Here is a 26,272-nt window from a genome sequence, read left to right on the forward strand (position 1 = left end):
TTAGACTGTCTCCAGGGATTTCGGGGCCAGAGATAGGGCCCCACAGTGGCATCTGGAGAACAGCCTGAATTTCCTTACGGCCTTCCCAGGGGAGTGAGAAGCAGCACATGAGTCACTACAGCAAAGGAAAGCCCTGGTTTTGCCACTTAATGGCTTTGTGACTTTACCCAAGTCATACAGTCTCTCTGATTGGGTCCTTTCTCATGGGTCAAATGGAAATAGTAATTAATCTATGAGGATCTCACTGAGCTATTAGGAGCACAAATAAAATTGCTATAGGCAACAGCGGCTTGTAGCCCTGAAGGCAGTACAGATGAAAGTAATGATGCCATGGAGAAAACAAGGCAGGCATCTGTTGAACACTTGTGAGGTGCATGGTGGGAGTTACAGAAGTTCAGGACAGAGTCCAGTTAGGAGGGACAGTGCTGAGCAATGTGACCAAGTTGTAATGAACCGCTCATTTCAGACCACGTCTTGATTCATTACTGGTTTAGTGCTGAAATCAACTTTAGGGGATTGTGACCAGCATTAAAAGAAAAAAAAAAAAAATATATATATATATATATAATATATATAAATTGAAAACTGAAAATATCAGGTGCATTAGTACATGTAAGAGTAAATTGTTTCATAAAATGTATTTTGGTTATGTGTGTGTGTGTAGTCTCAGTATAACATGTATTTCTTACTGTGAGTCTCAGTTTAAAAACTTTGAGAAATGGTGTTCTAAGTCAAGATGAAGGTCTTCAGGTTGGAGGACAGCCAGTGAGATCTGGGCAGGCATGGAGCCTGGTGCAGGCTGAGGGCTTGACCTTTGGGGGCAGAGGAGTAGAGTACCCAGTCAAGAGCATGGGCTGTGAAGTGAGGCAGGCCTGGATTTGAATGCAGCTACATGGCCTTGAGCAAGGCACTTATCCTTACTAAGTCTTGGATTCTACTCCTGGCAAGTGGAGAGAATATTATGGTAGGGTTATTATGAAATGTACACGAGAATAATATATATATGAGGGTGAGTCAAAAATTATCTGTACTCTGGCTGTAGAATTTACAGAAGTTTTAATATAAGCAGAGTGCAGATAATTTTTGACTCACCCTTGTAAGTGTTTTGGAAGACGTTGGTAAGTAGTAAATGATGTACAAATGGTAACTACTATTGCTGCTGTTATTGTTGAAGTTGTTGTTTTTATCGTTGTATTGGGCCCTGAAAGTGTTGCTGTGACTTGGAGAGGGGAGAAGAAAGGGCATTCCAGGTAGGGACGGTTGGTGACAAGGGATAAGTACGTGTGTGCCTGGTATGGGGCTGATCTTGCTGAGAACTGTGCAGCCTTAGAAGGGGGTGTTGAGATTATAGATAGAAGGTACTAGGAAAATTTGGGGGAATTAAGTTTTAACAGTAGAAACTTCAACAGTAAGAGTGGGTTTACCTGGAGATAGTGAGGCCCCATCCCTGGAGGAGTTGCAGCAGAGGCTGGGCCACTAGAGACTGCTCTCATTAGGCTCTTTTGCTTGCAGAGACTCCTTCAGGCCACCTTAAGGACAGAGGGGTTTTCTGAAAGGATAAGTGAAACTCTCAGACCTGAAGCATCCCCATGGGCCATTTGGTTCCTTCAGCTGAGCATTTGGTCAGCTTCCCTGTCACTGGAAACTGGCTCATGCTCTCCCCCCACTGTTAGGAGGAAGCCACCTCAGGGCCTCTACACCATTATGCCATCTGCAGGGATACCCAGACCCCAGCTCCATCTCCTGACTCCTTTCTGGACATCTTTTGAGGGTCAATTCACAATGCAGCCCATCCAGTCATATAGGGGAACAGCCTCAGAGAGGGCAAGGGACTATTATAGGAGGGATTCCTATATCAGACAGCACTCTGATCAGATGCCTTCTGAGATCCTAACCGGATGGGTAGCCTGCAGCTTTTCAGGAGCACATCCTGTATGTAAAGAGACGTTCACCTGTAGTTAGAGAGCATGTAAAGTGCTAACTGCTGACTTCAGCCAAACCTCTGGTGTCTTCCTTTCCAACCCCTCCAAGTGGGTTAAACTCTTCTGCTGTTGGAGGAGAGGCCACTCAAATGACCATATTTCCTCAAAATTTTCCCAGTTTAAGATTTAAAAAAATCAAAGTGGATCTTTCAATTGACATGTACATTTAAAGTAGTGGTGGGTTTTTTGTTTGTTTCTGAGCAGATCTTACCAAATCAATAGTGTAGTTTAAAATCAGTAGTGTCTTAGAATTCAGGAAATACGGTCGTTTGTTTTGTACCCGTTTGAAATTCCGGTTTGAGGTTTAATGTTGAGACTTTGAAACTGCCAAAGCTGTTATCTGGCATCATGTAAAAGAACACTGCACTTGAACTTGTTCCCCTGTGTGTTTGTAGTTGGGAGAGTGGCTGTCTCTGGGGCCCTCCTGTCAGATCTTATCAACAAAGACAGACTGGAGGGATGGTGTATCAAATGGGCACATATTTAATCAGATGGGAATTCTCTGGAAACTGGTAATCTCAGGCGAAAGCCTTGCCCTCTTATGAGCCTCCATTTTCTCATCTGCTCTATGGGGGGATTTGATCAGATATTATCCACATCCATGACTGCCAGAACTTCCTGTTGACTCAGTGTGGGTACCCCTTTTGTTCAGTTAACTAGAAGGCTCATCCCCTGACTTGTATAAGTGAGTGCTTTGTAGGTAATGGGCGGTGAGCTGGCCTGTGATGCTGGGCCTTTGGTTTCCGCTCCCTGGGTGTTTGGGGGCTGCCTGGAGACCTGCATACATTCCTTCCTAAATTACCTGATCTGAAGGTGTGGTCTCAGCTTTTCTCCTGTGGGGAGGGATAGGAAGGAGAGTGTCCTTGTGCCCTGGTTCTGCCTCTAGGTGGTGAGGGGGTCAGCAGTTCCAGAGGGTGGTGGCCTGTGTCCATGTGTAGAGGGGGCCGAGTTTGCCCCAGGCTGTTCTCTCTCCTCAGCCGTTCAACTCCAAGGCTGCTCTCAGGCCTGTGCAGTTCTCCAGATAAAGAACACTGAAGAAGAGGACCTGCCCTTTTGTATCTGGGGGCCTCTGCTCTGCCAGGGCCCCTCCCTCTGCTCTTCCAACCAGTAAAAGCTATAGCAGTGCATTTCCTTCCGGTAGAAAGAGAATCAGAGAATCAAGGCCTGGGCCAAACCCTAGCCCCACCATGTCCTGTTCCTGAGAGCCTCCTCCCTGTGCGCCTTCTGGGAGGTCAGGCAGTACTGAGTGAAGGCACTTGGCTAGGATCTGACTTGGATTTGAGTCTGGGTTTTTCCACTGATGTGATTCTAAGCAGTATACCCTCCCTGGGTATCTTACCTCTCAATAACGTCAGAACTTTTTTAACTGGGGAAAAAAAAAGGCACAAAAAAGAAACTTAAAAGATCCATAATCCACTACTTTAAAAATAATTTTAAGAAGAGAGTGTGTATGTGTGTGTAGAGAAGCACACATATACATTTTTGTTGTTGTTTTCTCACCAATATGGCTCTGTAGGCTAAGTAAGGAAGCAGCCTACAAATGCTAGTCTCCTTCTTCTCTTTGCCCTTTAGCTACGTGAACTCAGGAATTTCCAGGGACTCACTCCTTGGAGGAAGCTCACTCACTTGAAGGGCCCTCTAAGCCAGGGATTTCGCCCCAGTCTGCCTCAGCTGCTTTGGTGCTGCCCAGGGTGGGTCTTCATGCTGAGGCGTTTTTTCCACCAGCTCTAGCAGGCATTCAGAAGCCAGTAGAATGTCAATTCATGAGGGCTGGGACTTTGTTATAGTCACAGGAGTGCTTCCCCGCAGTCTGTCCAGACTCCCTGACCCTAGAATAATGCCTGCATAGCTGTGACAGCAGCACAGTTAGTAGATGTACAAATACAAGTGGTATCTGGTGGGGCTTTGAATTGTATTTAGGATTTTGATAGGTAGAGACAACTTGGAGAGTGTTCCAGCAAAGTGACTGGCATGAATAAAGGTTGAGAGGTGGGAAAGGACCAGAGCGTAGTTGGGGAAACTATGAGTAACTAGTTTTGTTAGAGTGTAGAGGTGAGCATATTATTTCTGTACTTGTTTGACTCGTTTTTTCATCCAGCTCTGTACCTTGCATGCTGGCCCTGTGAAGAGGCTTAAATATCGGGACAGACCCAGGAGGGGAATGCTTTGCTTTGGTGTACAGGTGCAGGCACTCAGGCCTCTGCCCCAGAGAGGCTCGGTGATCCCTGGCCCCTTGACACATTGGGAAAGGGAGCACTTGAACCTCGTTTCTGTCCAGCCTATGCCTTCCAGGGAGGGGGTCATGTTCCCTCGCATCTCTGTTAGGGCATTCATGAGTTAGCAGCCATGAAGAGAACCACAGGGATGGAGGGCAGTGGGAGGAGTGGAGACCGACCAGGCTGTGGCTGGGGCCTCAGCCAGGGCCTTTGCTTCTCTTGGCACCTCTGACCGGCTCTGCCCTCTGCTCCACAGGCTGGAGGAAGTCCCCCTGGAGGTGCTGAGGCAGAGGGAGTCCAAATGGCTGGACATGCTCAACAACTGGGACAAGTGGATGGCCAAGAAGCACAAAAAGGTGAGGGGCCTGGCCTTGGGCCTCGGGCTGGGAGTGACAACCAGGGGAGGAAGTGAAGAGGGAGCAGCTGCATCAGCTTGGAGGGACAGGAGCTTCTCCAGCCTCCAGCTGCCTTAGGTGTCCCCACCTGCCAGCTTGGAAATGGGAACAGAAGCTGGCTGGAGGGCAGGGCCCAGGTTTCACTTGGTCCTCCCAGAAGACTTCAGACTCACGCAGAACTTTGTCCTGGAGTGAGTCTTCAAAGCTGCTCTTAGCCGAAAGCCCTTCAGGCAGCTTTCCTCCAGCTCTCCTGGGGGAAGTCCTTACTGCTGCTTACCACCTATCAGGGAAGAATTTATAATACTAATAATAGCTAATGTATGTTAAACACTTGCAGTGTGCTGGGCACTTGACTTGGATAATCCTTACAACACCCCAGTGAGATTGGTGATGGTAGTATACCCACTTTACTGATGATTGCAGAATCAAGGTTTGAACCCAGTCAGTCTTAACTTCAGTGCCTACACTCTTCACTACCACAATCAGGGGCTTTCTTCACCCTGTAGATTAATTTGATGAGTTGCCTATTGACCCCTGGCCAAAGCAAAAAGAAAGAAAAGTAACCCACAGTTTAATGGTCTTGTAAAAATGAAAATACCTAGTGGTCTGTTTCTAGCAGGCTATATTTAGGCACTAGTTCTATCACCCCGTAGGAACATCCCTGCCCACCACATGTATGTGTTGGTACTCTTGTCCACCTTGGCAGGGTGTACTTACTCCCTGGACTAGCAGGGGCCCGTCCACAGTCCCACAGCCGGGGTCTCTGCGCAAGTATCCAGTGCACAGTGACCCTGCTGGCCCGCTGTCGTCAGCTGACATGCTGGTCTCCAGGCTGGCACAGCTGGCTGCAGGGCTTAGCAGAAAGCCCAGGACCAAAGGTCACATAAGGGCTTGGGCCCAGCCCCACTGCCTCCCTCTCTTTGTGCCTGTGGCTGGCTGTGTGACTTTGGGCGAGTCACTTCACCCTCTCAGCCTCAGTTTCCCTGGTCTAGTGGGAATGACAGTCCTGCTGCGAGGGTCCTACTGTAAATTCCTGTGCCCATGGGAGGAGAGGTGCACCTAGGCCGTGGCTCTTTCTTGCTGTTCTAGTGGGCTTTGGGGCATTCATTTTTTGCTTATTAGAAAAACTTTCACTTAAAACAATATATATGTTTTAAGGCAGCTGTTCCTCAACTGCTTCCTGCCTGACTCTGGGGTCTGTTTTCCTGCTTCCTCAACCCTCAGGCTTTTCTCCTGAGTTTCAGCTCCCTCTCCACTGTCTGCTGTGGTGACTAACGGCCGGCAGGGAGATGGCTATGGCATTCTTGCTCCAGCCTCCCTCGCAGATGGGGATTCCAGAGGGGAGCCTTGGGGAGCTCCTCTCAGCAGAGCAGCCAGCATCACTTCCGCTTCTTCTTTGCTTCCCTGGCACTGTGGTTAGAAGCCAAGGGCTACGAGAGAGTAGCACAGACATATATATAGTACCAACTGTTAAATAGATAGCCAGTGGGAAGTTGTTGTATAACAAAGGGAGTCCAACTAGAGGAGGGAAGATGCCTTAGAGGACGGGGACGGGGAGGGTGGGGGGGGAGTTGAGGGAGGGAGGGTATATGGGGATATGTGTATAAAAACAGATGATTGAAAAAAAAAAAAGAAGAAGAAGCCAAGGGCTGCCCCTGCCCAGCAAGGGCCACTGCAGGAGGCTGCACTCCACCCTCCCCAGAGGCCCTAGCCCTCTGTTTGTCTCCTGCCATACTGGCCCTGGGAGCTCTTACTGCCTTGCTGCACAGGCTTGGGCTTTTCCTGTGGTCAGGAAGTTGTGGCCCAGGAAGGACACCACCTGCATCAGGAAGGGGATCCAGACCCACTACACTTATCCTGAGTCCCCAGACCAGGGCCAGGCCCTGCAGGGGGGCAGGCTCTAGCTGGAATGCTGTCTTCCCCTGTAGGGCTCTGCTCAAAGTTTGGCCCTCCCCTCCTGGAGTTCAGCAGGCTGGGTGTAGCTTCACTCGATTGTGTCAGAGCTCTCCTTTCCCAAGGCCTAACCTCAGATAATAATAATCCCTTGTGCTTTCTGTTTGCTGAGCACTTTCTCTAGCTTTATCCTTGCTGATCCCCACCTTTGTCTCCTCCCTAAGGAAGAGATTATCATCTCCAGCACCCCTGTGCTGAGGAGGATTCCAGAGGCCAGAGTGGGAAAAGCTGGTTGTATTCTGGGCTCTTCGTCCCCACCTCCCCAGTCTTGGGCCTGGGTGAGGGCAGGCCTCTTTGAGAACTTAGTGGACTGAAGGTATTCCTGGGCTCCCTGGGGCAGGCCAAGTATAATGGGGCTGTGATATGTGGGGGCTGGCTCGAGCTGAGCTTGGTGTGGAGCCTAAAGGGCCTGTGGCTCTGGGCCATACTGCATCTCTTTGCCAAAGCCTGCCCAGACCAAGTAGCTTCCTTCAGGAGACCCTTGTCCCACAGCAGCAGGAAACTGTTCGTGGATTCTGGGGCAGTTCCCTTCTGCTCCCTTCCTCTCCCCCTTTGCAGTCAGTCCCAGAAGCTCAACTTGGCTCCTGTGGCCAGAGACTCTGCTCTTCCCCCACTGCCCTCAGTCAGTCTGCTTGTCTCCTTCCTGGTTCTTGACTCTCTCTGACCCTTGGAAAGTTTTGTCTTGTTTGTGCTGGTCATCAGGAAGCCCGGGCCTTCTGTGCTCCCTCCTCTGAGAACTTCCAATGGGACTCTTTGAGGGGGTTTCCAGGTGAAGGGAAGTTAGGTGTGAGCCCAAGGCCCAGGGCTTCTGTGTCAGGCATCTTCCTGGGATTGGAGGGGTGGAGAGGAAGCCGTCATTTATTGAACACAGACTGTGTCAGGCCCTGTGTTATGCATGTCCCCCTCCACCCCCATCCCTGCCCCACCCCCTACTTCTAATAGAGTCCTAGTTGTCATCATTTGACCCCACTGTTGGTGAGAAGTGATTGGCTAAGGTCAGCGCTGGATTCAGCTCACATCCAGGTGCTGTCTTCCCACTGCCCTGAGCTCCCATCTCCACCCCAAGCCAGGCTGCTTAGTGCAGGGGCTGTGGGGAGTGTCATTGGCCAATCCCCCCACCCCCATTCTGTAGGAGTGGTGCCTCTGCCTTTGTCCTCACTCTCCTTGACCCTTGGCCTTGAGGTCAAGGAGGATGATCAGGGCAGCTGCCTTAGACCCTCATTCTGCCCTAAAGCCGAGAGAGAGCTCGCCTCCGCATCTGGTTCCGAGAGGCCAGTGAAGCTGTAAGTACACAGGGCTGCATCCTCCAGCCTGTTCAGTGTAGTGGGGTCCATGATGGTGTGACCTTAATATTTTCCCACTCTATGCCTCAGTTTCCACGTTTGTGAAACACGTGATGGTTTCTCAAACCGGATTTTGACAGTGGAAGCCTTTTTTCTGTTAAAGACAGCAAGCATATGAATTGAGCACTGGCTCTGGGTCATGAGCTACCCCGAACACTTCCTCCCTCACCTCTCCCAGCCTGTGAGTGGTGGGGAAGGCCTGTACCACTTTAGCAAGGGCTGAAATCAGGACTGGCACCCAGGCCAGCTGCCTCAGCCCCAGTCTGGTAGTTGTGGGAGCTCAGGGTCAGGGAGAGCAGAAATGAGGGGGTTCTTGACCAAACAAAGAGGGAGCCATTTTGATCAGCTCCCATCTTCCTTCTGAATTCTGCTGAGTTCTTTCCTTTCTAGGCTGGTTGTGTCCATCCAGCTACTTAAACAAACACGCCCATGAAAGTGCCCAGGCCAAGCCTCTCACACATTTTGGGGCATCTCATGAGCTGCTCTCCCTGTGGTTGAGCTGTGTTCTGCATTGTGCAGATCCCTTCCTGGTGACATCCCATGGGGCTCCTCTAACTTGTGTGCTTCCATTTTGACTCAGAAAATGGTGATGGGGATTCATAATCCTGGGGTAGACTTGAAGAATACCTGTATTGGGGAATTCCCCGGCAGTCCAGTGGTTAGGACGCTGTGCTCTCACTGCCGAGGGCCCAGGTTCAATCCCTGATTGGGGAAGTAAGATCCCACAAGCCATGCAGTGCGGTCAAAAAAAAAAAAAAAAAAAAAAAAGACATGTTATCACTGGACCAGGGAACATGGGGACTCTGCCATCACATGATGGCAGCATATCTGATTGCAGTATTGTAGCAACAGGGGTGAAGTCCTCTTTTCTCCTCTTTTCTGCTCTTGCTGACATGCTTGCTGAAGGCCCAACAAGCACCAGCAGAAGGGCTGGGCTAGCACACAGCCTCTGGCGGAGCAGCCTGGCTGGATGCATAGGCATAGCTCTCCTTTTGACTTTCAGATCCGTCTGCGGTGCCAGAAGGGCATCCCACCTTCTCTGCGGGGCCGTGCTTGGCAGTACCTGTCAGGAGGCAAGGTGAAGCTGCAGCAGAACCCTGGAAAGTTTGACGTGAGTTGCCCTCCTTTCCTCGTCTCTTCATTTCATCCGCGTGACAGTGATCCCCTGTGTGCCCACCCGGACCTCAGCAGTATGAGTGATTGATGGGATCACCCGTCCAGAGCCTGACTGCCAGGCCTGGTCAGTCCGTGACTCCTGGGAGCTCTGCTCATCCGAGGCGCCAGCCCCGAGCAGGCCTCAGCAGGATAGACAGATTTGCAACCCCCCAGTTCCAGCTCTTTCTCTTGACAGCCGCCCAGGTTTGCTCTCTTGGACTCAGCGGGCCACCTTCCAGCTCTTGGTTATTGAGAGAGGACACTCAGACCACTTCCCTGACTGCCTCGGGCCCTGTGCTCTGGGCCTTTGGGGCCTACCCAGTAGGGCCACGGGACCCTAACACCTCTTGGCCTCCCATCCTTTCCATTTCTCCTCCCTTGTCCAAGCCAGCTAGACATGGTTCACCTGTGTTACTTATGGGCTTGTCTGTACTAGGGGTGGCAGAGCCAAACCAGTATCCTTAGAATTTAGAAGCCCGTCAGGGGTCAGAGAGGGTACCCTCTGCAGCCATGCCTTCCCCTCCTGCCGCTCCCCGGCTCCGTGATTACCAGGGTGAAGAGCATCCCCTCCATTCATGGGGCTTCTTGGGGCTCACGTGGGCTGGGCAGTGCCTCCAGCCTCCTCCTCTAGGGAACTAGGGAAGTCAGGTGGCTTCCCCCGGGGTTGCCCTGACTCACCTGCCAGACTTGGCCCCAGGCATCAGGGTATCTCTCAGGCTCTTGGGACGGTTGACAGGCAGTGAGACAGAGCTGCCAGCCACCAGCTTTTGTTGACATATTTCATGTTTCAGTGAACACTCCTGTCCCACCAAACCTGTTCCTTGAGAAGAGTAGGCAGGGCAGCCTAGAGTTTCTGCTGTTGATCTGGAGGGGGTGAGAGCTGTTTGCTGGCAGCACTTTGGCCCCGGGGCACGGGGGTTGGGGGAGTGTCTGGCTGGGGCAGCACTGAATCAGGCAATTGGACTGTCCCACACAGCACCAACATCGTGCCCCACTCAGGCAGCCTTTTAACTCCAGAGTCTTCCTCCCATCTCTTCCATTTCAGGGGCTGCATTCTGGGCAGAGGGGGAGGTACAGGGGTGGGAATTTTACCCCAAGCCTATAGCTTACCGTCGGCTGTCAGAGCGCAGGCGTGAGAGCCAAGAGCCGATCAGCCTCCTGGTTCCACAGTTAGCAGACATGAGCGCATCCTGGGTGAGCAGTGGAGCACGGAGCTCTGTGTGCTTTACATGTCTGGGGAGTGGTGCTTCCAGAGAGGAACTGACCACCTCTGTGGGGTTTTGAAGGTTGCTTGTGGGAGGAGGTAGATTTGCCAAGAAAGGCCTTCAAGATTCTCTGAAGCTGAGTGGTGGGTCCCCGAAGCAGTCCTGGGGGTCAGAACAGTGGTTTGTGATTACATCTGGAAGGACTTTGCCTGTGGGTGGGTAGAGGAAGTGGACGGGGGTGAGAAGCTCCCTCTGGGTGCTGTGGGCACAGGAGCCCAGAGGCGAGGGTGCAGTGATGGGGCTGGTGTTGGCAGCACATCCTGCCCCTGTGCTCCCCCACAGACCCAGGCGGCTGACCCCAACCTCAGCTGTCAAGGCAGGTTCCAGAGCCCCAGTGGCTTCTTCTCAGCACTTGCTATTTCTTCCTTCTTCCTTAGGCAGGGCAGGACCTTCCAGGCTGTTTCTTACCTGATTTTCTTCTCTGGCTTCACTTCATGATGCCGCCAGTGCCTGTAGGCTCTCTGGGGGCCGCAGTAGTGCATCATGCCCAGAGGCCCACACCTGCCTTTAATTGCCAGCACCTTTCTCCCCGCAGGCCCTTCAGCTACACCTTTTCCTTTCTCACCCACCCCTGTGTAGCTGAGTGCCTTGGGCTGCTGAGGTACCTGGTGAGCATATACTAGGAACTGACTTTTTGGGTTCCCAGGTCCCCACCTCACTGGAACCTTCAGGAGAACTTGTGGGACCCTCCTTTCTGACAAAAACAAACCTGCATTGTACTCAGGCAGTATCCAGCTCTGCAGGGTGCATGGGACACAATGCAGGCCCCCATCTTGAGGGTGTGTGGGGCCCTACAGGTCGCACACCCACTTTTTCAGCCATGTGCCTGCTCCAAGGCCCTCTGTGGAGGCACCTGGCCCCTCCCTCCACCCTCCACCCTCCAGCACCCCATCAGCTTTTTCTCTTAGTACTTACTCTCATGTCAAGTTACCTGTCACCTTATTTCAATGCTGGCACACCCCCACTGAGGGGGCACAAGAGGGAAAGGGACTTGTATGAAGTCACCTGCCAGGCAGGGGCCTGGGTCTACACGCATCGATGTGTTTGCTGAGGACCAGCCTTCCTCCTGGGGGCCTCTCCTGACACTGCCTAGCATGGCAGGCAACAAGTACTTTGCTTCCTGTTCAGCCCTCTAGGTTTCCTTTTCATTGGTATTTTTTCTTTCTTTTGTTAAAGTTGAGGTGTGAATGTGCATGAAGTAAATGCGCAGCTCTCAAGCATGCAGTGCAGAGAGTTTGGACGAGTAATACGTGCCCGTGTAAGCAATACGCAAGTCAAGATACAGAACATTCAAATGACCAATAAATGATTTTTCTTTGTATAGTAGCTTGTTTTTAATAAATGGAATTTATGCTAAAATGCTCCTGGAAGTTCAAAGAAAAGAATAAAAGCCTGTTGAAACCCCAGTACCCAGAGATGGCTCTGAGGCTCATAGTTTGACAGATGTCATTACAGCGCTCAGTGCAGCTGGTCACACACACACATCCCTTCCTGAATAGGTGGCACCATTTGTACAGGGAGGTGGGCAGCAGAGGTGTTGGGATGGACGGCTCTGAGTTAACCTGGCTTCCAGGCCCAGCTACACACATTTTTCTAACCACATGGCATTGGGCAAGTGACTTTTTTTGACTCTCAGTTTCCTCATCTGTGAACAGTGTGATGATAGGACCTGTCTTTTGGGGGTTGAGGAGAACAGTCAGTGAGGCCCACGGGTGCCGTCTTGAGCGGTGCTCAGAGTGGTGCTTACAGGTGGTCGCCATTGCTTTGACAGTCGCCTTCCATCTTAAGGGTGTAACATAAGGTGTCTGAGTCCTGAATGAAGTGCCTAGAGATTATTTCAAGCCACAGCTATGATGGACACTCTTGTCCACACAGGTCTCCCTGGAGCCTGCATCACCCCTCAGGGTTTCTGGGACTCTGCACTGCTTGTTTCTGCCCCTGCCCAAGCTTCCTGACCTGTCCTTGGGAAGGCCCAGTTCATGATGGGATTGGGTGGACATTGTCTCTTGTGGTGGGGCCTCCTCTAAAACCGGGGACAGTTGTATCCTCCCAGCCATCCCTAACTCCTAAGAGATGCTCTTGACCTTGCTTCCAGGATCTGGACACGTCCCCCGGGGACCCCAAGTGGCTGGATGTGATTGAGCGTGACCTGCACCGGCAGTTCCCTTTCCACGAGATGTTTGTGTCCCGCGGGGGCCACGGGTAAGCAGGCTGGGCCTTGTGGGCTGGGGGTGGCTCTTGGCCCTTTCCTTCAGAGGGAGAGAGGAGGTAAAATGAGTTTGGGGGTATCTTGGGGTCCCAGAAGTTGTGGGCCCCAGACTGCACTGTTAGTTTCCCCTCTTTGGTTTGAGTCTGATGGGTCCTCTCAGTTTCTCCTCTTATGTCTGGGGCAGCTTCATCATTTACTCCCCAGAGTGCTAGGGCTTGTCTAGCCTGACTTTCTTCTGGAAACAGGTTTTGGTGGGGAAAAAGAAAGATGGAGAGACTTGGGTGGGCAGAGGTTATGTAGGAGAGGAGAGATACAGCAGGCCAGGCCCGGGGACCAGGACAGACACCTGGAACAAAGTGGCCTGGCTGAGGGGCCACAGCTGCTGAGTGAGGGGCCCACCCTTCCAGCCCAGACATCCTGCCCTGGCCCTGCCCCCTGCTTTCTTTTTGAGCCTCTGCCCTCACCTGTCAAATGGGGGAGGTGAGAATCCATGCACTGCAGTGGGAGACTGACCCCTCGGTGACCATAATCAGGTCATATCCCCTCTCCGGGGAAGTGTAACTTCTGAGACAGGTCTGGTCTGGTAGGGCACAGGTGAGGGTAGTGGGTGGCAGAGTCACACCTGTCCTCCCGGCCCGCCTTGGCCTCTCCACAGCCAGCAGGACCTGTTCCGTGTGCTGAAGGCCTACACGCTGTACCGACCTGAGGAGGGCTACTGCCAGGCCCAGGCACCCATCGCCGCCGTCCTGCTCATGCACATGCCTGCTGAGGTACCACCAGGCCTTGGGCAGGCAGGTGGGCGGGTGGGGAACACCCAGCAGCAAGGCCTCACGTCTCTTTTGCCCACAGCAAGCCTTCTGGTGCCTGGTGCAGATCTGTGAGAAGTACCTGCCCGGCTACTACAGTGAGAAACTGGTGAGTGCTTGCTGGGCCTGGGCCTGGGCCCTGGTCTGAGACCTGCCTCAGCTCTAGACGCCCTTGGTAGCCTCTCTAGGCCTTAACTCTCTAAGCCATTCCTGTCCCTGCTTAGATCCTTCCCAGCCTTCTGTTGCTTTCAGGCTGAAGTCCCAGGGCCTGCCAGGCTCAGGGCTGCCAGGCTTAGGGCTTCCAGGCTCCAGCCTCATTGGTTCCACATTCCCTCCATCTCTGCCTCCAGCTGCAAGGCTGTTGGGCAGGATTGCTGCTCCTTCAGTGCACCGAGTTCTTCCCTGCCTCGGCCTTGGCACAGGCTTAAACCTCTTCCCCTTCTCCCGATAACTCTTCTTTTCCCTCAGTTTTCAGCCCTCCGGAGCTGTCCTTGACCCTGACAGGTGGGACCTCCAGCACACGCTCCCCCAGCGTTCCTGTTCCTGCCGTGTTCTGGGCACTCAGCCCCCTCCCTCTCCCCTCCCTCTGGTCTCGTTGCTTCTGTGATTCATGTCTGTCTGCCCCTCTGCACGACACGCTCCACGAGGGGGACTAGCTGTGTCTAGTTTGTTCATTGCTGTATCCCAGCACCCAGCACCCAGCACGAGCTTGGCACCCTGCAGCGTTAGCTGCCCAAGGAACGAATGGATGCCTGCCTGGAGCTGGGGCCGGGCCGTAGTTCCTGCCCTGGCTGCCTTGGGCCCACGGTCATGGCCCCATGGCTTCACTGTTCCCCCAGGAGGCCATCCAGCTGGATGGGGAGATCCTCTTCTCGCTACTACAGAAGGTGTCTCCTGTGGCCCACAAGCACCTGAGCCAGCAGAAGATCGACCCGCTGCTCTATATGACAGAGTGGTTCATGTGTGCCTTCTCGCGCACCTTGCCCTGGAGCTCCGTGCTGCGTGTCTGGGACATGTTCTTTTGCGAAGGTACCAGGATGAGCTCGGAGGAGCACCCCTGCCCCCAGTCCAGCCCACAGGAGGCCTCTATTTCCAGAGAAACTCGCTAAAGCCCCCCCTTGCACTCACTGCCCGCTCCCCCATGCAGGAGTCAAGATCATCTTCCGGGTGGGATTGGTGCTGCTGAAGCACGCGCTGGGCTCTCCTGAGAAGCTCAAAGCCTGTCAAGGCCAGTACGAGACCATCGAGCAGCTGCGGAGCCTCAGCCCCAAGGTCATGCAGGAGGCCTTCCTGGTCCAGGAGGTGCGGCCCACACCTTCCCTTCGCCACCAGGAGGGAGGGGGAGACATGAGGGCCCTTTGGCAGGGGCCTGGTGGCCCTCTACGCCGAGGCCTTGTGCTAGGCCTTGTGCTCAGCAGCCCAGGACAGTGTGGACAGACCTCATCCTTCTGTCTGAACGAGAAGGGGGCACAGAGAGGCCTAGGTTCGCAGGAGTGAGAGTAGATGCAGCGCATCACCCCTCTTCTTCCCTGGCCCTGCATCCATGGCCTTGGCTTTATTTTCCCTTTTTTCTTTCTTTTGTGGATTTCCGTCTCTTGGGGCTATAATGAGGTGACACATAATTAGGCAAGTGGACTCATGAGCTTTCTCCTCTGAGGGCCTCACGTGTCTGGCTCACCTGGCACTCACTCTGGGACTTGTGACCACCACAGGGTCCAGATCCCCCAGCCTTCCTGTGGTCAGCCTTTAGTGACCAGGGCTGGGGGAGCTGAGGGAAAGCAGGGGCCCAGGCTGGGAGGCAGAAGGGAAGGTTCCTCCTGATGCCCACCTGCCTGTCACCGCCCCCACAGGTGGTAGAGTTGCCAGTGACAGAGCGCCAGATTGAGCGTGAGCACCTCATCCAGCTGCGGCGTTGGCAGGAGACCCGGGGTGAGCTGCAGTGCCACTCTCCGCCCAGGCTGCACGGCGCCAAGGCCATCCTGGAGGCAGAGCCGGGCCCGCGGCCCACCCTGCAACCTTCACCATCCATCCGTCTGCCCCCGGATGCCCCCCTCCCTGGCTCTAAAGGCAAGTCCAAGCCATCCAAGCAGGTCCAGAAGGAGCAGCGGAAGCAGGCGAAGGCGAGCGGGCAGCAGGACAAGAACCCAACCCCAAGTCAAGCCAAGGTGGCAGCTGCTGCAGGAGATGCATGTCCCCCACAGGATGTGCCCCCGAAGGACCCGGTCCACCAGGACCCCCAAGACTCAGCTTCCCAGAACTCAGCCCACCACCACTGCTCCCAGGAGAGCCTGACATCCCAGGAGAGTGAGGACACCTACTTGTAACCCTGGCAGCTCAGGCCCCTGGGCTGGGGTCTCCACACACCTACACGGTTCACAGACTGACACTCCAGGGCCTGCCCACTCTGAGGGCCCAGCTGCCTGGGCCCTGGGCAGCAGAGAATCTGGCTGGCCCAGCACAGATCCTGCCTGAGCCTCATTATTTATTTTCTCCAGAGTGGAGCTCGAGCCAGCCCAGCTGGGGCATGCAGAAGTGAGGGCCAATGGGTGGGGCCTCAGTCAGCCCCTCTTCTTGGGGGGATGCTCCCCAGGGCTAGGGCACTCACGTGAGGGGAGAGGGAGGGGAAAAGGGTGGGGTGATCTTTGTGTAAAATAGAAACATGGTTTTGTACAGAAATAAACAGGCTTGTGTAGAGAGCTGGTGTGCAGCTAGGGACTGGGAAGGGCATGCCACCCTGGTGCTCAGCATCTCTTCTCCACACCCCCCAGACCCCCCCCATCCTGGCCCAGTCCAACACTAGAGCCTTTCTGAGAAGTACCTTTGCCAGAGGAGATGCCAAGTCTAGGGCCAGCAGCCTCTATTCCCCTTCCTCCATCCCCTCTGCCCCATGGCTACCATCTGCCATGGATGAGGGTCACCGGTGCTGGGGCAGGGCCTACCCCCCAAGCCTTGATCCCTACCCATCACAAAAGAGGACGCTCTTCCTCCTCGAGAGGCTGGCCTGGCTGCCACTTTGGACCCCAATAAGGTGCTGAGTGCTCATTCTTGGTTGGGTGCTGGTGCCAAGAGTGGGCAAACCCGTGCCCCCTGCTGTGAAAGTGCAGCTTCTTAACCACTGGACCACCAGGGAAGTCCCGAAGTCTGGATCTGTGATAAAAGGCTGCCTGCCATTTACTGAGCCCTCAGCACATGCCAGGCTGGGCTGGTTGTGTCACATGTCTGACCAGATAAGCTTTATTATTATCCCCATTTTACAGATGAGGAAACAGAGGAGCTGAGTGGGAAAGATGAAGCTGATCCAGATTTGCACCCAGAGCCCCTCACTGCCTCTCCTGACTAGGGTGACGGACTCTGCCAGTGAGGACCCAGGCAGGCACTGTGGCACAACTGATGACCAGTGAGGGTGAGGACAGGGTGTCCCTGGGAAAGGCCCCCCTTCTGCTGAGGAAGCAGCTTTTCCAGTCAAACAATAGCAGCTGTTCCTGGCAGGCCACCAAGCTGGGCCAGGCCATGGGCGGGGGAGAGGGAGGAGTATAGCCTCCCTGGGAGCTTTTAGGTATCACAGGGCCTCGGCCTGGAATATCTTGTTCTGGTACAGCTGGGGATACCGAGACCTGACAAGGTCAAGGGTCACATGAACCTATCAGGGCAAACCACCCACTTCCTACCTCCTGCCCCCTGTGGCTTCCTACCCCATCTGCACCTGCCATCAACGAGATGAGGGGCTCAGCCTTAGAGGACACTCCCCTCCCTCTGGCCCTCCAGGGGACTGACTGGCCAGGATGTGGTGGCTGAGTGTTCCACCAGGACTCACCAAGCCGGAGAGTCCAGGGAGGGAAGGTGCTGCCCTACTTCCAGCTGCCTACAGTAGAGGCCCCTGAGCAGGCTTCCTGCCTGCTCAGGCCTGCTGGCTCCCAGTCAGACCTGAGGCCTGCTTTAACCTGTTTGGTTCAGAGCCTTGGATCTGAGGCCTGCAGATCCTCGGGCCAGACAAGGGCCCCTGGAGCATGTTCCATCCTGCTTTGGAGCCAGCCTAGGTGTGCTGATGCCTGCTTAGCACTGGGGTCTTCGTAGACCTGAGGAGGCCTGAGCAGAGCCCAGCCCTAATGTTGAAATGAGTCCAAGTTGGCACTAACAAGCCTCAGATCTGGGGTGTCTGCCAGCACTGGGGGCCTCCTTGGGCATGAAGCAAGTTTAGATGTGCTCAGGCCATGTAAGTTCTGCTAATGACTGCAGGCTCAAGTCTCTGCTGAGATCTGAGTACCCAGTGAGCCCCAGGTGCATGGCCCTGTTCCCCCAAAGTCTGAGCTTTGGGCATTTCTGGTCCAAACATTAGTCTTAAGGGGCCTCAAGTGTTAGGCCTGGCCACCTCCAGCTCCCTACCCTACAGCATGTTGCTGGGACGTGGCTGGGGCCCTCCCTTCTACTCTGAAAGTTGGGTGAGAGGGACAGATGTGGGGGCCACCAAGTCCAGGTCAGGTTTCACCTTGTCGGTCCACTCACAGGGCTCACAAAGCAGGGGAGGGTATGTATCAATACTAGTCCTGGGCAGCCCTTGCTTGGGGACTTACGTCACCGCTACCCCAGCCAGCTCTGGTGGCCCTGCCCCAAGCTGAGCCGTGAGAGGAAGGAGGGGAAAGGTGCCAGGGCACTTTGTTGTCTTGAGAACCACGGGATCGCCAGGGCTGCACAGTGGACCCCTACCCCTTCATGTTCCAGGGATTTGGGGGCAGCGTTCTGTCCAGGTTCTGCTCGTTGCCCTCCAAGGCTGAGTGAAATCATCATAAGGCCCATATGCGGACCCAAGGACAGAAATGACCCCGAGCCTCCGCTGGCTCCGACCCCAGCGCAGCGGGCGTCCTACGGAAAGGGCGGAGCCCGGAGAGGGGGCGAGGCACGGGCCTGGCCCGGAGGACTCGACGGGGGTGGGGTCAGCGGGTGATTCCCGAGCCAATGCCGAGGGGGCGGAGGCAGCAGGGGCGGAGTTCGGCGGGCTGGAAGGAGCTGAGGGAGGCTCCGGCGTTAGAAGGAGGCGTGGCCACTCTGGATTGGCCGCCCGTCCCTCACAGCGTGGCCGTCAGGGAGCTGGCGCAGCTGGAGGCATGGACTCGGCGGCGCAGCGGCTCCTTTAAGCCCCCCGGCACCGCCCCCACTGACCCGCCCCCAGCACGGCCTGGGTCTGGTGCGCGGTGGGTTCGGGTCCGCGAGGGCCGCGATGGAGCTGCACATCCTAGAGCACCGGGTGCGGGTGCTGAGCCTCGCCCGCCCTGGTCTCTGGCTCTACACCCACCCGCTCATCAAGCTGCTCTTCCTGCCCCGCCGAAGCCGGTGCGCGCCCGGGTTCGAGGCACAGAAGGGGGTGGGCTCCACTGTTGCTCTGGGACGGGGTCGGGAGATTTGGACCGCTGCGGGGCCAGTGGGAGCTGGCGGGGAGAGTCCTCCCTGCTCCCCTCCCTTCCCCCGCCCCCGGCCGCCATCCGGCCTGGGCCTACCCTGCCTGGGACCGCCGCCTATCCGGCCCCATAAGGCCCCCTCCCGGGGCCGGTTAAGGCGCAAACAGCCTGGGATGGTCAATGCTTAACTCCTAGTGGTGTCAGGTGGGGGCACTACTTCCTGGCGACTGCAGGGAGCTTTTAACAGATGTCTCCCATCGGGTCAGAGGGGCTGGTCTAGGGGGCTCAAGGTCCGACGCCCCGGGACTGTCGCCGCGGGTGAGCCTCTGCTCCTTCCCGGAATGGGGCAGGGGGCTTCTGCGGAGGTCGGGGAGGTGGAAAGCAGTCCGCAATTCCGGAGATGGGGCACACACCCCACTGTCCTGGGGAGAAACTGAGGCTTGAGGGGGCAGGGAGGCGCCCGGCGGGGATCTACCCGCCCCCTCCGCCCCACCCAGGCTGAAGATGCCCCCGCCCCCAACCAGGTGCAAGTTCTTCAGCCTGACGGAGACCCCCGAGGATTACACGCTCATGGTGGACGAGGAGGGCTTCAAAGGTGGGGGCTGGGCTGGGGAGGAGGAGTAGGGGAAGGAGACTGCGCTCTTCTCTTTGCGAGATTCTCACTGAATGCTAGGATCCAAGGTCCTAAGAGTTGGAGCCTTGAAGGCAGATGGATCTGTGTTCGAATCCATTTCCACTATTCACTGGCTGTGTGCCCTTGAGCAAGTCACTTCCCCTCTCTGAGCTGTTTGCTTCCTCTTATGTAAAATGAGTATAGTTATGGCTCTGAGGTAACAGGGTCCCACGAAGGCTTTATAAAGAAGCCTGTGTGTGAAGGGCACTTAGCAGCCACAGGCCAGCAGCAGGGTCTCAGTTACGGTTCCGGGGCAAGAATCGGGTTCCTGTGGCTATTTCACCACCCCCACCCCCTGCCTTCGGCCGTCATTTCTCCCTTGGACTTCTCTCCCTGATGTGGGTCTCCCGTTCCCCAACTGGTCTGGCAACTCCAGGGGTTGGGGAAGGAATACAGGAGCAGGCAGCTGGCCCAGGGCAGGGTCCTGGCGGGCCTCCTAGCTGTGCTTAGGCGATTAGCAGCCACCCTGGCTGTGGCCCCTGCTCTGGACTGCACGCCAGCCTGGTCCCTCCTGACCCTTGGAGCTGACATCAGCCTCCTACTCCTGCCAGCTTAACCCATCCTGACAGGCCTGGAGTCTCAGGCCAGCCAACTGGGGCTTGGTCCATGCTGCACAGCACCACTCAGGCCTTAGTTTCCCTGTTTGTGCAGCAGAAAAGTCTGGGTTTGCTCAGAGGGAAGGGCATCCCCCAGCCAACTTGGTCTGCTGGCTCCCTCTGGTGGTGCCACATGGTATAAAGCCTCTGTTAACCCACAGAGCACTCTTGAGGCACATACTGTCATCCCACTTTACAGACGAGGAAACTGAGGCTCAGAGAAGTTAAATAATTTGCCCCAGGTCAACAGAAAGTAAATGGTGAGGCTTGGATTGGAACCCAGGTCTGTCTGGAGTTGGAGCTCCGATCTTAACTGGAAAGTTTCAATCCCTGACAGGCCAATACCTGAAGCACCTCTCAGTCCTTGCAGACATGCAGGTCTCAGGAACAGAACCTGGGGGAGGAAGACAGCTCCAGTCTCCAGACCTGACCTTACCTTGGTAGAGCCCTCCTAGGCTCAGACAGGGAAACTGAGGGCAGGGGCCAGCCCTATAAGCCCTGACCGGACATGTGCCCTCTGCCCCACAGAACTGCCCCCATCTGAGTTCCTGCAAGTGGCTGAGGCCACGTGGCTGGTGCTGAACGTGTCATCCCACAGCGGCGCAGCTGTGCAGGCTGCCGGGGTCACCAAGATCGCTCGCTCAGTAATCACACCGCTGGCCGAGCACCATGTGTCCGTGCTGATGCTGTCCACCTACCAGACAGACTTCATCCTGGTGAGTTTCCTGCTGGAGCTGCTGCAGGGCACGGTGGGTGCAGGTGCCTGGGGACCCATGTGTTGTGTCATCTCCTGTGGCCCAGGTGCGAGAGCAGGACCTGTCCGTGGTGATCCACACACTGGCCCAGGAGTTTGACATTTACCGAGAGGTGGGCGGGGAGCCTGTGCCTGTTGCCAGGGATGATTCCAGCAATGGCTTTCCCCGTGCCCAGCATGGTGAGGGCCGCCCTCTGACACCCAGGCCTGGGTGGGGGTTCCTTTTCCCACTGGGGCCCTTCCCTTGTTCAGGTGGGTCTGTGGGCTTGGGGAGACCAGCTAACACTGACCCGCTTGCAAGATAGGGAGACGGGGCCAGGAAAACCCAGGCAGGTTCCTGCATGTAGACCCTACACACCCAGCCCAGGCCTCCTCTCTAGCTGGCCCCCAGGGGGCGCCCCAGCCCACAGTCGCCCTTTCACCCGCCACCACCTGGTCCCTCCTGAGCAGGACCCAGCCCCACAGTGCATCCCATCCAGAGCCCACAGAACCGTTTCTGTGTCCTCACGCTGGACCCTGAGACGCTGCCAGCCATTGCCACCACCCTCATCGATGTCCTCTTCTACTCACACAGGTGGGCCTTGTTTGCATTTGTCTCTTTGTCCTCACGCCTTGTTCCCAGTGTGTTTCCCACCACCTTCCGCCCATCCCTTGGTTCTGCAGTTCTGTGCCCTGTTCTGTGTCTGGGGTTCCCGGCAGCCTGTGATGCCCATGTGCCCTGCACTGAGGTTTAGGCAAGGTCCTGGTGCCGCAGCTGGAGCCCTCCCCTCTGGTGTGGGCAGAGCTGCCCCTGAGCTGTGCTGGCAGGCCCTCCGGCCCTGGGGTCCTGTGTCTTTGGCAGAAGCGGGGTTCATCATCTTCCCCCCATCCCACCCACACCAGCAGGAGGTCAGGGCCCTCGGACAGGGGGAGAAGTTGGCCCAGGGACAGGAGAGTCTGCCTAGGGCCACCTGTGCCAGCCCCTCCCCAGATGTGGAGGCGAGCTGGGCGGTGGAGTGGGCAGAGTGCCTGAGCCTGCTCTCACTTCCCAGTCCCCCTAAGGAGACAGCCTCCAGTGGTCCTGGATCCAGCTCCATCACCTTCTTTGCTTTCTCCCTCATCGAGGGCTACATCTCCATTGTCATGGATGCTGAGACACAGAAAAAGTATGTGACCCCTGACCCCAGGTGGGCCACAGGCCCTAAGCCAGCCCCAGGGAGGGAGGAGGTAGAGTGTCAGACTCCAGGGTCACCAGGCTGAGCTGCCCTGGGGGCTCACAGTGGGGCCAGGAGGGGCCAGGGGTGCCCTGCTCACCGTCCACCTGCCTCCCCAGGTTCCCCAGTGACCTGCTGCTGACCAGCTCCTCGGGGGAGCTGTGGAGGATGGTGCGCATTGGCGGACAGCCCCTGGGCTTCGGTGAGGGCTGCACCTGTGTGTCGGGGGCTTGGGAAGGGCCGGGGCTGGGGGTGGGGATCAGGGTGATCCACATGGACCCCTCCTCAACCCTCAGATGAGTGTGGGATCGTGGCCCAGATCGCAGGTCCTCTGGCTGCAGCCGACATCTCTGCCTACTACATCAGTACCTTCAACTTCGACCATGCCCTGGTGAGAACTGCTGGCTGGGGCCGGGGCCCCTGCAGGGGCGCTGAAGCCCAGAAGGGAGGGGTGGCAGGAGGTGGTCCCGGCTGGGCCAGGAAGTTGGGCAGCCCTGACCCCTCCCCCTGCTCCACCTGCCCTCAGGTGCCCGAGGACGGCATCGACAGTGTCATCGAGGTCCTCCAGCGCCGGCAGGAGAGCCTGGGGTCCTGAGGCCCTGAGGGGAACAGCAGCCTCCAGGCTCTCCCCTTGCCCTCAGGCTTCCAGAGACGTCTCAAAGCTATTTCCTCAAGCTCTGGGACCTTACTGCCCGGGGACCCCTCCTTCCACTCTGTGTATGTAAGCTGCATGCAGACACTGGCTCTCATGTGGAACGTGTGTCTGCCCAACGCAGGGGAACACTGTGCTCGGGAAACCCATCACTCCCTGCGGGGCCTCGGCACTTGCACATTCCCTGCCTGAGGCCTGAGCCTTCCGCCTCTCGGCGCCCTGGGCTGGGCTGGCAGCTCCCTGGACAGGGCCTGATCTCCGTTCTGCCTCTGGCTGGGTTGCCTTCCCTGGCCAAGTGAATTCTGACAGTGCCTGCCCTTCCTGGGGCCTCCAAGAAAAGTGCTTTTTACATCTCTCTCTCTGTCTCTCTCTCTTTCTCTCTCTCTCTCCTTTTTTAGTCAACTTGTTAATAAAGAGCTTGTAGTGAGCAGGCCAGGCTGTGGTCCTTGGGGTTGTCCGAGCCTTGGCCACACCTGCCCTGCTGCTCCTCAGGCCCCTCTGCCTGAGGTCCTGGACTCTCTCCGTGAAGCTGGCTCCAGGCCGGGCTTGCCTCACCTCCCTCAGTTCTCACCTCGAGAGTATAGACGAGCCATCACCGTTCTCCAGACAAAGGACCAGGACTGATGTGCTGGGAGGTGGAGTGACTTAGGCAGGGTCATGTGATTCCTGTCCAGGGCTTCCTGGCTCTGAGGTCTGGGCTGTCTCTTCAGTCCTTGCTGCTTCTTAACAGCTCAGAAGGTTCAGGACAAGGAATAGACTCCCAGACCCTCCTGCCTGGGGGTCCCCCAGCCTCCTTGCCACCTTGGCTGTGGCTGGCCTGTTGCAAAACCCCCTCAGGAGGGGAGCCCTGAAGCACCTCTCCTCCAGTCTGCTCCTGCTTTCTTTTGGACCATGCCTAAGTTCTGGCTGTCCCTCACGGGGGGATTAGGGCTCTCCTGGAGCAGTGGTGGGAGAGGGCCAGCCAGAGTGGGCACCTGGGAGTCTGCACACTGGGCTTCCCCTGGCTGGGGGGGGGGACAGGACAGGGGCCTGGAGGCCACCTGAGCCCCTTCTACCCTCGATGGCTGCACACTGGGGTCAGAGGCTCTGCACATCAGGGCCTGGGTTTCCTGCCACAGAGAGGCTACCTCCCCACTGTGTGAGCTGGGATTCCTCTATGGCCCGATGGGGCCCCACAGATGTGCTGGGGAGGTTATCAGGTGCCCTCAGCCCAGACCCGCCCGCACTCAGGAAGGGAAGAAGGGTGTGACTTCGGCGTACTCAGAGGTCGTGGTGGCTCCCCAGAAAAGCCAGAACAGGGCCAAGCCTCTGGCAGTGCGCCCACCCTGGGCCTGGGAACCTGGGGGCTGCAGATCAGAGGAGCGGGGAGCACAGCCCAGCCTGGTGAGTGGCGGTCGGGGGCCCTGGGCCAGGCTCTTCCCCTCAGCCTCAGTTTCCCTGAGTGCATTGAGACCTAGGAGGCAGCTCCTTCAGGATCCTGTGCCCTGGGCCCTGGGAAGGGGGCATTTGTTTGTAGTTTGTCTTTGAGGTGGGGAAGTCCCGCTTCTCTCCCTGGAGGGCCCACCCTGATCCTTGGCTCAAGGGATGTTCTGGGCTGAGATGGGGGCTTTAGAATCAGAATTCTTGGGGCTGCCTGACCTACAGCTAGAGAGCTCTGGCTGTACATCCATTTCTGGGGGTCTATCCATCTGTCTGTCCACTTGTGAGCCACTGCCTGATTTGGGTGTTTCTGTCATCCCAGTTTTCCAAGTGTGTCAGGCCTTACCTGGTTCCCCAAACTGGGCCCTAACCTGGCATCAGTTAGATCTTAGGGCTGCCCATGGGGCTGGCCTGAGTGGGGGGGCCACAGGCACACCCCAGTGGGCTGGTCTGACTCAGGCCCAGGCCTAGAGGCCAGCATGCCCACCTGCATTTTGGTCACGCATGTGCAAGGGAGTGTTAGCTTCCAGGTCATTAGGGTCCTTGAGGGTCACTGGGCCGGCTCTTGGTCTTCTCAGCAGGTTACAGATGGGGAGACCTGCTCGGGGAGTGCAGAACATTGAGATCCCCCTGGGGTTGGGGCAGAGGGCTTAGGAGGTGCCTGGAGGACACAGCTTCTCTTGCAGGGGATGTGACCCTGGCCCTCTTGCACAGCTGATGCTCTGGGTGCCATCAGACAGGTGGATCTCAAGCTGTATCAGGCCGGGGGAGGGGAGACTCGCAGAACCACCACCGTGTCCACCCAGGCCGCAGAGAGTTCTAGGGCAAAAGAAGTCAGCCTGGTCAACCCAGGCCAGGGGTTGCGTCATTCATAGCTGAGGTTGGGGCATTGCCGGCATACCTGGAGCTCTGGTCCACCTGTCCGCCTCAGCACAGCCACTCCTGAGTGTGAGGTCAAAAGATGCAGCCTGTGCCCGAGAAGGGCCCTGCCCGCGGTCCCTCAGCTTGGCGTCTGGTGTCTGCCGGGAGGATGCGAACCTGGGTGGGTGGGGACGAGAGATGAGCACACCTCAGACGGGAAGAGTCTGAGGCTCATTTCCACCCTTTCTGATCTCCATGTTTGTAGAGTGGAAGTGACTCTTCAGCCCTCCTCGAAGGCATTTGAGCAGAAATTCAGGAGTTAAGGTTTTTACCCCGATGCTGGCCAGGCAGGGCCCTGTGGTCCCAAGTTGCTCCAAAGCGGGCTTCTTTTCCTATGCAGAGGGGAGAATAAAGCGACACCCTCTCTGTGTTCTGCCTGGTCGCACTCGGTGGGATGGGTCCAGGCAGGAGGGGCATCGTCTGCAGCTGGCTGACTGCAAGCCCAGGGAAGCTGCTTCCCCATCTGTGTGTGGGGGAGGGGGAAGGTGTGCTCCATTGATTCATGTATTCAACACACGCCCTCATTATTCCCCCTACACAGGGGAAACGTAACACAGAGGGGTGGAGTGACTCACCCAGGGTCACACAGCTGGGCACGGCAGAACCAGAATTCAAAATGAAGGTCAATGGTGCCCCTGGGGGCCTGAGGAGTTTCCCTGGGGGAAGGGACATTTTAGCTGAACCCTGAGGGACCAGGAGGATTTTGCAAGATCCCTCGCAATCCCAGCTGTCTGCGTCGGTGGCTGGGTGTCTGCAGCCGGTGGGGTGGCAACAGGGCAACGGGTGCGTGGGCAGGCACGGGAGGCCCGGCGCTGCCTCCTCCCTGACCCCGGGCTGGGCTGGGTGAGCCTGTTGGGCAACAGCTGGGGTTTATGTCTCACTTTCCCAGACGGGCCCTGGTGCTTGCGGTTCCTGAGCCAGGGGTGTCTCAAACGGGGGTGTCCAGAGCTCCCTTCCAGGGGTTGGTCAAGGTGCCACGTGGATGGGCGTGCTGCACGGGTGTGCGTGCACTCACAGCGTGCAGGCCTTCATGGGCATCTACAGGCGAGTCTGTTTTGGACAGAAAGTGTGTGTATGTGTGTTTGTCTGTCTATAGGTGTGTCTGAGTGTCTGTGTGTCCTTATACCTGTGCCTCTTTGTGGGAGGTCTGGGATGTCTGTGGCTGCACGGGCACCCAGTTGTTATAAGCATCAGCTGTATGCCTGGCTCCGTGTCTGCACGTGTCCTGTGTATGTGTGGCTGGCATGTGCACCTGTGCCTGTGTGTGCACGTGTGAGCACCTGTGGCACGTGTTTCTCTGTGTCTGTTTTTGTCTGTGGCTGGGGCAGTTTTCCTGTGTCCGTGTGT

At 56.4% G+C, this 26,272-nt stretch overlaps 2 protein-coding genes across 7 annotated transcripts in view; both read left to right on the forward strand.

The window, feature by feature from the left end:
• TBC1D10A (TBC1 domain family member 10A) overlaps positions 1 to 16,020 on the forward strand; it is a 29,670-nt gene extending 13,650 nt beyond the window's left edge. Inside the window, exons 2-9 of the mRNA XM_057744029.1 lie at positions 4,455 to 4,554; positions 8,893 to 9,000; positions 12,405 to 12,511; positions 13,174 to 13,288; positions 13,368 to 13,433; positions 14,164 to 14,353; positions 14,472 to 14,626; positions 15,175 to 16,020. Of these exons, the coding sequence (XP_057600012.1) occupies positions 4,455 to 4,554; positions 8,893 to 9,000; positions 12,405 to 12,511; positions 13,174 to 13,288; positions 13,368 to 13,433; positions 14,164 to 14,353; positions 14,472 to 14,626; positions 15,175 to 15,648 (1,315 nt within the window). The 3' untranslated portion in view covers positions 15,649 to 16,020. The remainder of the gene's footprint in view (positions 1 to 4,454; positions 4,555 to 8,892; positions 9,001 to 12,404; positions 12,512 to 13,173; positions 13,289 to 13,367; positions 13,434 to 14,163; positions 14,354 to 14,471; positions 14,627 to 15,174) is intronic.
• A 142-nt stretch (positions 16,021 to 16,162) lies between these two features.
• On the forward strand, positions 16,163 to 23,015 carry CASTOR1 (cytosolic arginine sensor for mTORC1 subunit 1). Of its 6 annotated transcripts, none has more exons than XM_057744035.1 (9): positions 16,163 to 16,727; positions 19,242 to 19,312; positions 20,515 to 20,702; positions 20,788 to 20,920; positions 21,191 to 21,314; positions 21,772 to 21,885; positions 22,053 to 22,135; positions 22,230 to 22,324; positions 22,460 to 23,015. In XM_057744035.1, exons 2-9 carry the CDS (start codon positions 19,288 to 19,290, stop codon positions 22,526 to 22,528), a joined length of 831 nt encoding a protein of 276 aa, XP_057600018.1. In that variant the 5' UTR covers positions 16,163 to 16,727; positions 19,242 to 19,287; the 3' UTR covers positions 22,529 to 23,015. The 6 variants fall into 6 exon arrangements, with proteins under 6 accessions (XP_057600018.1, XP_057600019.1, XP_057600016.1 ...); XM_057744031.1 differs by lacking the exon at positions 16,163 to 16,727 and adding an exon at positions 18,242 to 18,652 and having other exon boundaries at positions 19,215 to 19,312; XM_057744032.1 differs by lacking the exon at positions 16,163 to 16,727 and adding an exon at positions 18,249 to 18,652.
• Positions 23,016 to 26,272: the final 3,257 nt, after the last annotated feature.

This window comes from Hippopotamus amphibius, chromosome 8, assembly GCF_030028045.1.
Source record: "Hippopotamus amphibius kiboko isolate mHipAmp2 chromosome 8, mHipAmp2.hap2, whole genome shotgun sequence".
Classification (NCBI taxonomy): Eukaryota; Metazoa; Chordata; class Mammalia; order Artiodactyla; family Hippopotamidae; genus Hippopotamus; species Hippopotamus amphibius.